The sequence below is a fragment of the Periophthalmus magnuspinnatus genome, chromosome 9 (genome assembly GCF_009829125.3).
Source record: "Periophthalmus magnuspinnatus isolate fPerMag1 chromosome 9, fPerMag1.2.pri, whole genome shotgun sequence".
In the NCBI taxonomy this organism is placed as follows: domain Eukaryota; kingdom Metazoa; phylum Chordata; class Actinopteri; order Gobiiformes; family Gobiidae; genus Periophthalmus; species Periophthalmus magnuspinnatus.
In genome coordinates, this window is record NC_047134.1 from 15,536,292 (window position 1) to 15,548,417 (window position 12,126).

The 12,126-nt window shown below is 38.0% G+C and overlaps 1 protein-coding gene across 2 annotated transcripts in view; it reads left to right on the forward strand.

The window, feature by feature from the left end:
- The window catches only part of LOC117375904 (transmembrane protein 132D), a 25,968-nt gene that overhangs the window by 12,019 nt on the left and 1,823 nt on the right, over positions 1–12,126 (forward strand). For both annotated transcript variants that reach the window (XM_033972270.2, XM_055224088.1), the window contains exons 3-8: positions 1,921–2,058; positions 5,161–5,353; positions 8,533–8,676; positions 11,186–11,391; positions 11,590–11,854; positions 11,934–12,125. In XM_033972270.2, the coding sequence (XP_033828161.1) occupies positions 1,921–2,058; positions 5,161–5,353; positions 8,533–8,676; positions 11,186–11,391; positions 11,590–11,854; positions 11,934–12,125 (1,138 nt within the window). The remainder of the gene's footprint in view (positions 1–1,920; positions 2,059–5,160; positions 5,354–8,532; positions 8,677–11,185; positions 11,392–11,589; positions 11,855–11,933; position 12,126) is intronic.

The window sequence follows — 12,126 nt, forward strand, 5'->3', positions numbered from 1 at the left end:
CCAGCTACAGAGAGAGGGCCATGTTCCTATGAATTCTATGCTCTCAGAAAGCATACTTCTCTGTCTGTATCTAAGGCTGACGTGGAGATAATTCTTGTTGTCTGCTAGTTTTTTAGTTTCCTCTGGGCACTCCAGTTTCCCACATCATCCTAAAACATACACCTTAGGCTAATCTTAACTGATTCTGGTCAAGAACTGAAGAAGGGCCTCTGGTCTCTTCACTGTAGCTTCACTGTTCCTCACAGGTTGCCCAGAGGCTCTGGTTGAATGATGGGTGAAAGGCAGATGGTGATGGTAAGCTGTAGCCACAGGGCCACATCAACAGCATTCCTTTTTTCTACAAATGAAAATGTTTAGATTTTTTTGTACATTAAAAACTGATTTACAGCAATTTCGATGATGAAATCTACAAATGATTATCACACAATACAATAAATAATGTAATTGATGGCTTTATATTTCATATTTATTATTATAGAAAATTATATCTTCATATTCTTTGAGTCTGTGTTTTTGTATAGTCAACTGACATAACAGTCCTACAGAAATGACAACTTGATATGTAGGATAATTTATGTTAAAATATATATAGCCTATTCATTTGTACTCCTGGATCTTTATGATCATCTATGAGAGTCTGTGTAGTAGAAGTTTGTAGAACAGACAAATGTACTGATGTATATTTTCATATTCACCTCTGATGATTGGGGTCATTTGTAATAGCAAACTATAAGCCCTGTGGCTTATACATGTTTTTTTTTTTCATTATCTTATAGTGAGCTGCAGCATGATTGTACCTTTTAGCTTCACTCTCATTGCTACTGAGAGTGAAGCTAAATCAGTAAAAATGCATTTGGTTCAAGCTTCCCTGGGGAAGGGGGGGGGGGGGGCAAAAAGGATTGAAACCTCTATTGAAAAGACACCTTCCTCATCCTCTATTGTTTTTTAACCTTTGACTTGTAAGCTTTTTGGCCATTTGAACTTAGTTTAGCTTCTCAAATTCTCCAAAATGAGACTAATCCATCTCATCAAAGAACCAGACAAAACGTGTGCAATTGCTGGGTTTAGGTTGCAGGTCATGTCCGGCAGTAGGGGGTCACAAGGGACCTGTTTGGACTATTATGGGATCCGTAATGCAAAATGAAGATGTGCATTCACTGAAAAACATCTCAATCTGCCTATCCAATAGAGAATCACTTTTGTTTTTCAGCTCAATGCCCATCCCTCAGCGTTTCAGATTGCCCGTCTTTCCTATTGTTGATTACTCGTCCTCAGAGACCCATAATGTTTTCCACGCTTTGTTTGTCTGCAAGATTTCACAGATAAACTCAATGACCCAGCATGCAAATGAGATCCCCAGATTTATTATAAGTTGTTTTGAACTGATGGAGGTAATTCATTTGGCCAAAAACACCCAGCGAGACTTATTAGAACATTTACCGGTTTAACACAGGTCTGATTGGACGTGTACTTCCTAAATACTCTGGTGGCTTGTCTCATTAACATTTATCTACAGTGAGCTGCTTATGCTGAGAAAGCCCTTTGGAAAGGTCTGAGCCTTTTGCCTTACATGACACTTCGGTTTTACAAATTGGAGGCTAAGGATTCAAATTACCAATTAGCACTTGTAGGTACATGCACAGAATACTACTACAGTGATTAAGCAAAACATTATGACCACAAAAAGAGAGATTCAGCTCCATTTTGTCCTCAAAGTGTATGTGTACTGTCTATGATCTATAAAAATGGCCCAAAGATGCAGTTGTTTTTTAACATATTAGTGATGCTGTGGCACGTGTGCTACATAGTTGTATGGACTTGAGATGCTAAAATAAAATTGAAGACACTTTTCAAATCAGAACATAGTGTTATGCCAATGTGATTTCCTTTATAACTGGTTTGCTTTCTGAATTCTGACAGAGCCACAGTGAAGAAAGGCGTGACATTCCGGACGGCTACTCCCAGTAACTCTGTACTCTGGGACATTACATTGGACATGGGACCAGACGGAACCATTGCAGTTCTGTGCCAACGGAAAGCACCCATTCCTGGAAAAAGGTAAGAGCAAAGGTACAAAAAGATAGCAAATTTTGATTCAACTTAAGCACAAACAATGAGCTGTAAACTGGCAACAATGATTATAATTTGCATGTAATTATAGTCACTGTGAATTCAGCATCCGTAGTCTTTTTCACCATCACCAATTAAGCAGGCACATTAGTATACCTATGTCACCCACAGTGAAGGCAAAGCAGGTTTATTTCTTTCTAGGTAGCTCAGTCTTCCTCCACATGTGGCAGACTTAAGAAGTACTTAGCTTGCCCTGTGACCTTGTTAAAAAGGGCTCCTCTCATCTCAGAACAAGCAGCTTATCTGAGATACACTTTCAACTCTGCCTCAATGCCATCTCACCGGACTAAAAGAGTTTGGTAGATTATGAGAGCAAGCCATATTGCACTTAGAGTCAATTTCAAGTCTAATTTCCTTTAAGCTTCCACTTTCTTGCTTGGCTGCCCTTTAATTGGTTATGCTCTTAAAACTAGATGCTGTTAAAATGTTGATATGATTTGTGGTCACGGATGTGTGCTACTACTTCAACATAATATTTGACCTAAGCCACTGGCAGCATCTCCATTTAACGTACATTATTGACTGCTAAAACAAGTGATTTTTAATGTGTATGTAGTGACTAGTCTAATCACCAAGAAATAAACAAGATATCACCTTCAAGAACTAGAAGGATGCTTGACATAACATGTTTTTGAACAGTGCAATTATTTCTGCATCAAGATACGCACATTATTATAATACCAAAGACGTAACTGAATGGCATAGTCGGAGGATTTACCTTTCAAATGTATTTGTTCACCCATTTCGTTGTTTACATCGTTGGTAAAAGGATGTTAGGTTTGACCAAAAACATCCGTATGCTCCCTTTTTTACCATTATTATTCCCAGCCATAGAAGTGTACCCCCACACAGTGCAATTGCAAAATCCACTCTCATAATGTTTTGGTAGCTGTTTTATAAACAACTGACGCAAAACCATGAGAAACAATGTATAAAAATATGTTAATACATACTTAACAGGACATAAGCCGCTCTGAATGAACTGTGTGCTATTCTGACCCATTATTAACTTGCATTACAATATGGTGAGGTTGCATTAAGCTGTAAAATTGTTTTGAATAATGTACTAGATGAATGGTAAATGATAGAAGTATTTTTTTAACAAATGATTCAAAATAGGTTGCCACTCTCCACTAAATGCAATTATCCAATCACCTTATAAAACAATATTTCCTTCACTCTAGAAAAGGAGTGCTGTTTTTTTTAAGTGCATAATGTTGAGGCTTTGGGCATCACTTTATATACGTGGCTAGCTGAAACCTTCAGCTAATGTGGAAATATTGCTTTGCCAAGAATGTTCCACAGTATAGAATTACCATATATATCATGCATTTATTCAATTACAAGTATTTTTAATGTTTAAAAATAGATGTGTTCTTAGTGTGAGCAGAGTCACCTCTCTACAGATCTGACCAGTAACGCTCCTCAAGTTATAACCAATATGGTGGAACATTTTTGGCAAATATTATCTCCATCGAAACAGGCAGTTAGCAGACCCTCTACTAGAAAAGTTAATAAAATAAGGAAGAGATAAAACCAGTAGTGAATGTTATGTGATGTTAATGTAATAATAGGACATGTGATCTTCAGATTTTTAAAAAGTACCATGCCACATAATTTCATTTGCCGTTTCTGTACTTGACTTGCTTTGTTACAGAGAGGGATCTGGTATGTAAGGAGGCCTTCAAGGGTCATTTTCATTCAATAAACAAACTCCCTCTCAGTGACAGATATTTGTAACCTACACACACAGATGCCACACCACTGATAAGACTGAGTAGCCGTGTGCATGGTTATTGCATTTTGCCCAACAATTTATCTCCTCTCAATTTATCTTCTCTACTCTTTGGCAAAATAACATTTAGAACTATAACTTGGTTCTCTGCAGAAAATTGAATCTATACTGTAGGACATTCAGTTCTTGCTACAGAAAGGGCATTATACGTTACCAAAAAAAAAAATAAATAAAAAATGGAGGAACAGAATGTATTCTATCCGTGTTCAACAGAAGCACTGGTTTTATTCCTTTACCAACAATATCAAATTCACTCAGCCTTTGAGAAAATATGTGTGTATGCATCAGGAGCTGGTCAAAAGAAAAGGTCAAGGTGCAAGTACATATTCTAACTCTTTGTATTCACATCTCAGATTCTCAAGGTGATGTTTGGACTCATCATTATAAATAAAACATACAGTACGTGTAATAACACTCTAACCCAATACGTGATATACAGAATGTGATGCATCGTGTGAAATAAGAGACAGCTATGGATTTTTTTTTTTTGGTTACCAATTCCGAACGTGTAATACTGTTTTCCTATTCATTTGAAAATATATAATAATGCAATAAAGTCATCACAATAGCTGTTATACATGAGGTAGACATCATGTTGCTTATCCAGCCTAGTTTTGTGCATATGAAGGAACAGTATTTAAATCTTATCAAAATGTGCATTAATCTGTAAGCTTTACTTCTTCCCCAGCTCCAGTGCCTGGATTGACTAATGTACAGTATGTATGTATGTTTAACTTTATATTGAATCTCAGCGAAATTTTAAAACAATACCACCATAATAATAATAATAATAATAATAATAATAATAATAATAATAATAATAATAATAATAATGATGATAATAATAATAATAATAATAATAATAATAATAATAAAAATAAATAAAAATAGTAAAAATAATAAAAATAATTGTATGGTTATTTTAATAAAACAAAGTGCAAAGCAAAGGATGTTATGTTTATTTTAATGACTTGAAATGTGTTCAACTGCTGCCTTTTTCATTTTTAGCATGAACATTGAAAAACACATTTCAAGATTCACTACTTAAAGCAGTAATTTCTAAAAATGAATAAAAACACAACATTTACTAAAATAATACTTGTACAGCAATGCTAGGTTTATTTGTAACCAGTCATTTTTAACTACTTTTTTTAGCTGTCTCTTGTGTGATGCCACATACTGTACCATGCCTCTGCGCTGTGCCTAACCCGGCTCCTGTGTGTTCTCTGATGCAGACTTGAAAGCAGCCTGCTGGAGGTGCTTCAGATGGACTTTGAGGTAGAGGAGCTGAGCAGTCCCCTCGACAGTCAGGTGATCGTGTGGAAGCTCGAGCTGCCGACCGAATCCAAAAACAGTGCCAAGACTGAAGGAGCCATGCGCATCTATACCACCCAGAGAGACTTCGTAGGCCTGGCCCCTCTTGTAATGGTGAGCTTAGACGTTTAGACACACTTTAAGGTCCTATATGATGCAAAATTGACTTGTATGAGTTTTAAGCCATGTTATAATGCTGTTACCTCTTCAAAAACAAAAATTGGAATTGTTTTTTGCATCATTCGCACATGTTTGAGTAACACTTTTCTCAGTCTCATGGACTGTATAAAGAAGTGGGCTAAGTGAGTGCGACTTCACCCATAGCGTTCTGCTCCAGTTGAATGAAGCTCATCGAGGCTAGCAGTTATAGGGACCAATTTGGAGCCGAGTTCCATATTAGGAATTCCGACCACTAGTATCATAGCAAGCAAAGAGCCAAAGTAGAGCGAAGCTGTTGAAGATAATACCTCTTCCCACCCACACCACTGGTTTAGCAGGGAGTCAATCAAACCTGTTGCAAATGTTAGCGAGGAAGCTGATTTGTCTCTTATTAATGTTCATATCTTGAGTTATGAACACAATAGAAAAATTAAAATACCAGAATCATGTAGAGAGGGTCAATACAAACATTTTAAGATCAAAATGGAGAGCCTGACAGCAGCAGTTACAGAGAGGGGGGACTGTTTTTTAACGTAAAGTGAATTGAAGCCAGAGTCGACGGAGCTGGAAGTGCGCCCATGCTCACTTCTCATTTGGAACGCAGCAGGTTAGCAATGTCCATTTATAGATACAGTCTATGGTCTGTTTACATCTCCAAAGCTCAAAATACTCACCACCTTGTGATGTCATGAAGCGGTAGTTTTCAAGTTAACGGCTACCTTTTTACCTTTAATTTAGTGGAGATTGACAATTCTAGGGCTGAAATTATCCAAATGATTTTAGTGAAGATGGATGCAGTTTAAAAGACATCAGAACACTTCCTGTATTACCACATGACATCACAAAGCGGAACAGAGTATTTTCTGTTTTAGAAAATAACTCAAAGCCTAAATATGCATGGTTTGTGTGTTTTTGAAGGTGTGTGAATGAAACAAAACACAACTCTAGGTATGTTTGTGATGAGGAAACAACTTTATAATGTAGAAAACTGTGAAATATGGGCTCTTTAATCATTAGTCAAACTGCACCAATAAGCGGGATGCAGGCTTTGAGCGTTGGTGCATAAACATCATAAAATGCTCGTTGGATACGCTCCTGTCTGGTTTAGATATGCACAGGCCTTTCCATTACAACAAGAAGTAAAGGTTTCTGAATGGGCACACTCTTAACTCATTAATTCATTTTATAGTACAGCCTGCTCTTCCTACTTTCATCTCACCTTTGTCATTATGTGTTAGCCCGCTGAGGCCTGGATGTGCTTAGGACTTTTCAGCAAATGCAGTTTTACTCTGAGTGCAGGATGAGTGACCTTGCTCTTTGACAGTCGGATTTTGTGTCCATGTTGTTTGTTCCTCAGGTGCCATCTGTGGTCATTGGTTACTAGATACAGCTGTTGCTATGATTTTGTATTGTTCATTGTTGGATATGTTTCATGAAAAGCACTACATTTGTTGTTTGTTATTCCAAAAGAAATGTTAGGATTGTTCTTAAAATACATGTAAACCAGAATTATAGAAGAAAACAAATCACATTTTTAATTCAGTAATGATTGAGTAATTTTTTTTTTTTTTTATAGCTGGTCAAATATATGTTAATTTGGACAATGTGAGATGAGTAAACAATATTTGTACATGATGTCTATAAAAAAATAGAATCACATTTTATTATATTTATTAAGATTAATATATACTTTATTTTCTTACGTAGGGACATTGTTTTTACCTATCCTTGAATGCCATAGGGGTAACCTGACAGGAGGACTCACAAAGACACCATCCAGACAACATCGCTATGAACTAATAATGGTACATTTGTGTGAGCAGAACTGGAGCACTGGTGGATGTTATTCTGATTTGAGGATGTGACACGGCCCATCCCTCTTATGTGGATGCTGACCTCAGGCTGAGGGCCAAACATGAGGAGATTTGATGTCTGCTCACGAGAACATTATCACTGACTGATCACTGTGCGCTCCCCTCTCTGACCTACCGTGGCCACGGCTGCTCAATACTTCTCTTTAACAACCTCTGACATGTCCTTATATTCTCCTAGATTAACTATGCTGTAATGACAGTTTTAAAAAGTATGCTCACTTACTTAAGCCTCATTTGAAGCACTTTTACAGAGGGCCAAATCCATCTGCTTCATTTTTGGAGCTCTGACTCGGGCCAAGTGTCCTTTTACATTTCATTTAAATGATGAGCCACAAGACTTGACAGGGCTCTGCTCTACTGCACTCATTATGATTCAACTACATTATTCAGTCAGCTCAGCTTCAGTTAAAACAGCGTGTTTAACATGGAGGGGACATGGATCCATCTGCTTCGCTTATGCCCCTTGATTTTTCATGCGTTCAAACAAAGGCATGTTCATACAGTATGTAGACTTTGCATGAGAGAAGATGGTGACCTACATTGAAGTGAGTTACTGGTCAGTTTTGTATGGTTAAAACAATCTCTGCTGGGCTTAAAAGAACAGCATATTTGTTTTATAAGAGATGTGTATCCAGTGTTTCTAATTATTAATTATTTCCAAACTTGACATACCAATAATACACTTGTGACATAACTTGTCTGATTAAATAAAATCTCACTGCTTCCTCCAAAAGGATCAGGCTTTTGTACCTTTTTAACCTGCTTTTTGCAGCCTTGTTTGAGCTAATAATTTGTTTGGGTTTTTTTGGTTATTTTTCACAGAATCATATTCATTTAATTCCTTCTTATATCTCACAGGGCTAGTTTACATTAGCTTGTCATATCTGCAGAAAGGTCATACTTTAGTATTTCCAGCTCTGTTCAAACCTGGTCATCCGGCAGCTCCTCTGGCCTTTATAAAGTGGAAGTCTAGAGCTTTTTAGTCATCACTTCTGCGTCACCAAGTTACACTTCACCGCTTTTCTCTTTTCTCTTCCAAAATCCTGCTCTTCTTTTTATGTCACAAATCACAAATGAATAACGCACTAGCCTTTCCATTTCAACAAAACGGTAATGCTCAGTCTGAAGGAAAGGTCCTTCTTCAGATCAGAGGCAACCTTTGCTAGTGTAAATTCCCTGTTCATTACCATCAATTTTCATACATCCAACTTTTTATGAAAAAAAAAAAACCTCCTACTCCTTTATCTGTTTTGTCTGCAGGATTCTGAAATTCTGAACACCGCGGTCCTGACTGGTAAAAAAGTGGTGATGCCGGTGAGGACAGTGGCTGTGGAGGAGGACGGCTTAGTGACAGACGTTTCAGACTACACAGACTGCAGCTCCAACGATGAGGACGTGCTGAAGGTATAGAACTTACCTCCATTTTCAATTTATTGTCTTTGCAATTGTCAGAGCCCAGCGGAAGCACTATATTTTCTTAAATATATTTAATATAAGAGAGGACCATTTGCAACTTCCATAACATTACCTGCTTTTACAACAACATTTTCCCCCACAAGTATCCTGAGCTGATAAAAAGTACTTTTCTCTCGGTGGGGAGAACCACGTCACAGTGCCAATGTGGTTGAAATTATACCTATTACAAAATTATCTCATTCTGCAAGACTGGTTGTTTAGTGTGTTGTACTGCTGGCAATACCAATGCGTTTTTTCCTAAGAGCCTCAATCACTACCTGCTGAAATTACCTAGTTACGAGCCAAGTGGGGACAACCAAAGTGTTCCACACAATAGGAGTGAAGGTGGCTTTCATGTGCAGCTTTGGACAAATATGTTGTACGAAAGTCACCCAGTGCTCCCTGTCCTATTTTCCACGCACTAAAACAAACTATTAGCTGTAGTCTGACAACATTACACGTCAATCTTGTCGACAATCAACAGCCACTGAGCCAAATCTCTTTCTCCACAAATGCCCTCATAGTGTGCCTCTGCGCTCCCATCCCTTTGACTTGTCCCTTTATCTAGTGAACCTGGCTGCGGCGGACTGCCAAAAGCCGGCTTTGTTTACTGATGAAATTGAAAGTCAGGTCCCTACGCTTGAGGTCAAAGGCTGTGAAATGTATTTACTCAAGGGTAAAACAGCATTGTAAACAAAGAATGAAGTTTGTGCACTGGACTTAATACGTTTTGACTGGAAGTGTGTCCCAAAGCAGAGAAGAGCAAAGGACAGATGTAAAAAAATAGGCATGATTCATAAATACAGTGCACAAAGTGGGTGGTGATTTCAAGGAAAAGCTGGATTATGTTTTGATTCTTTTCAAGCTGTAATGTAGCCATCCTTGCTGTTGTTTTAAGCTCGCTACAGCTTTGAATGCTTTTGTTGATCAGATAACAGCTTCAGTCACAAATATTCTCTTTAATCTTCTTACAGTCAAACTGCATGGGTCCAATTTCTTTTCTGGTCTGAGGAAATCATTTGCTTAAAGATGGAAGGAATTTATCTGGTTAATATCTAGTAGTCTCAGTGTTATCTTTATACCACTCCCAAGACGGATTACAAAGACTGCTCTGCCAGGATGAGTATCCAGTACAAATCAATTTATCAAATCAATATGCACTTGGTCTATGGAAGAAAAATGAAGAAATTAATGCAAAATATACTGTGAATATTGTGACTAAATAAACAGCAAAACATGTAATACTTTCTGAAAGTCTTTTTGGAAATGGCAGGGACAAGTAATTTGGTGACATCCTGTTATGTTGAAAGTTGCCTGGGTGACTAATCAGAGATTTATGCGTAGCGTGTCACATACTGTTTTTTTTTCTACCAATTTTTAGTGTACATTAACAGATGTCATGTTGAAAAACCTGAATGTAATGATAATTAGATGATAATCCTGGATAATAGAGAAGTAGAAATATGTAACAACATTTGATAATGTTGATAACAGCTACATTAAAATTATGCAACTTGTGTAGTTTTATAATGCTCAGGTGCCATATATTTTCAAGTTAATAAGTGTTCAAGGGCTGTGGAGTTACGTAGACTACATAAATCTTCAGTTCAGATATAAATCAAGTGCTGGATTATTTATATGGATAGCATATCAGGGTCAGGGCACTGCTGTGTGAGGAGGATGACACAGAGGAGCCTGTGGTCATTCAAAGCCTCTACTTTTGGTTCCGGGACATGACAGCTGACTCAGATGCTATAATGACACAACATGCTCACAAAAATAACGTCTCTCCGTGACATAACAACTCCAAGCTCACAGTTGGTCTCATCTCAATAAGGTTTGCCATTTGTATTCCTCTTTCTGCAATATGGTTCACATTTCCTCCCTTCATTCCCTGGTGCACTTTTTAAGCCAATAGTGAGTGAATTTCCATGCAGCATTAATTATTTAATTAATTTAAAATGTGATGGGACCAAGGTAAAGCTCTTGTCTGATGCCTACCAGGGACGCAAAATATCCGTGAGATCTTTGCAACTGAACTTACCAAGGTCACCTGTGAAATTATAGTATAATGAATGCACTTGGCTGTGAAGGACTGATGTTCAACACTGCACCACATATTTTGATTAACATAAAATTGCAATTGCGCCTCTTCCTAAAGCATCGGACTGGTGATCATCACAGTCGTTTATTATAGCTAGCTGACATTGCTATGGCAACAGTTGTGGAGCGAAGGGGCTACAAGGCAATCTGTTTTTCTAAGAAATGCCTATTTTTTTTTTTTTACAATAGTGTCTTTCATGGAAATAGTTAATCATACTTTCTTATTGTTAACACAATATTTTCTTGATTAACAAGAAACCCAATTTTGTTAACTGTAAGCAGTCATACACAAACAAACCCTGTAATCAGACTGTAATTAAAAAAGTATTTTGAAAATGTGTTGGTATTCTTTCAGGTGTCAGATCGGTGTGATTACGTCTTTGTGAATGGAAAGGAGACCAAAGGTAAAGTGAAGATGCGGGTGAACTTCACTTACAGCTACCTCAGTGCTCAGCTGGAGTTAAAAGTTTGGATGCCCCGCCTCCCACTGCAGGTTGAAGTGTCTGATACAGAACTGAGTCAGATAAAGAGCTGGAGAGTACCAATATTAACTTCTAAAAGGCAAGTGGCAGCACAATTTTTTTTTTTAATCCATGGATATGTAATCCTAACCTGGTCACCCCACAGCTCACAATGTGCTCGAGGTTTTCTGTGTTTGCACTGTTTTGTTTTTGTGATTTGATCAACTAAAGCATCATGATAAAGTAATTGGAGAAATAAGATTCACATATATTTGCTGTGTCTTGTGTTGTGAATCAGATCTAACTGGAACAGTGAAGAAGAGGACAGGCGGGGGAAGGGATGTATGCTACAGTTCCAGCATGCTCTTGTCCGGGTGCTCACTCACTTCATGGCGGAGCAGGAAGACCCCCGGGAGCCCAAGGCCTACTTCCTAGGCTCAGACTGGCAGGTGGACGTGACGCGGCTCGTCAGATACTTCATGAAGGTGGAGGACACAAGAGTGGCTCGACTACACGCAGGACGGGTGCTGTCAGGGCGTGATCTGGGAACAACTGCAATTCAAGTAGCAATGACTCAACAGTCTAATTCAGTTCATTGTTCTTGAAGTGAATTATCTAAATGGTGTTTGTTTGTTGTTACAGGTTTTTTCTCCACTTTCGGACACAATTTTGGCAAAGACAACTATCAAGGTGGTGGATGACAAAGTCACAATCACAGAGTTGGGAGTTCAGCTAGTTACTGGTCTCTCCATGAATTTACAGTTAAGCCCTGGCAGCAACAGCGCCATTTTAGCTACCACCACCACACAAGAAAATCTTCAGAGCCCCAAACAGG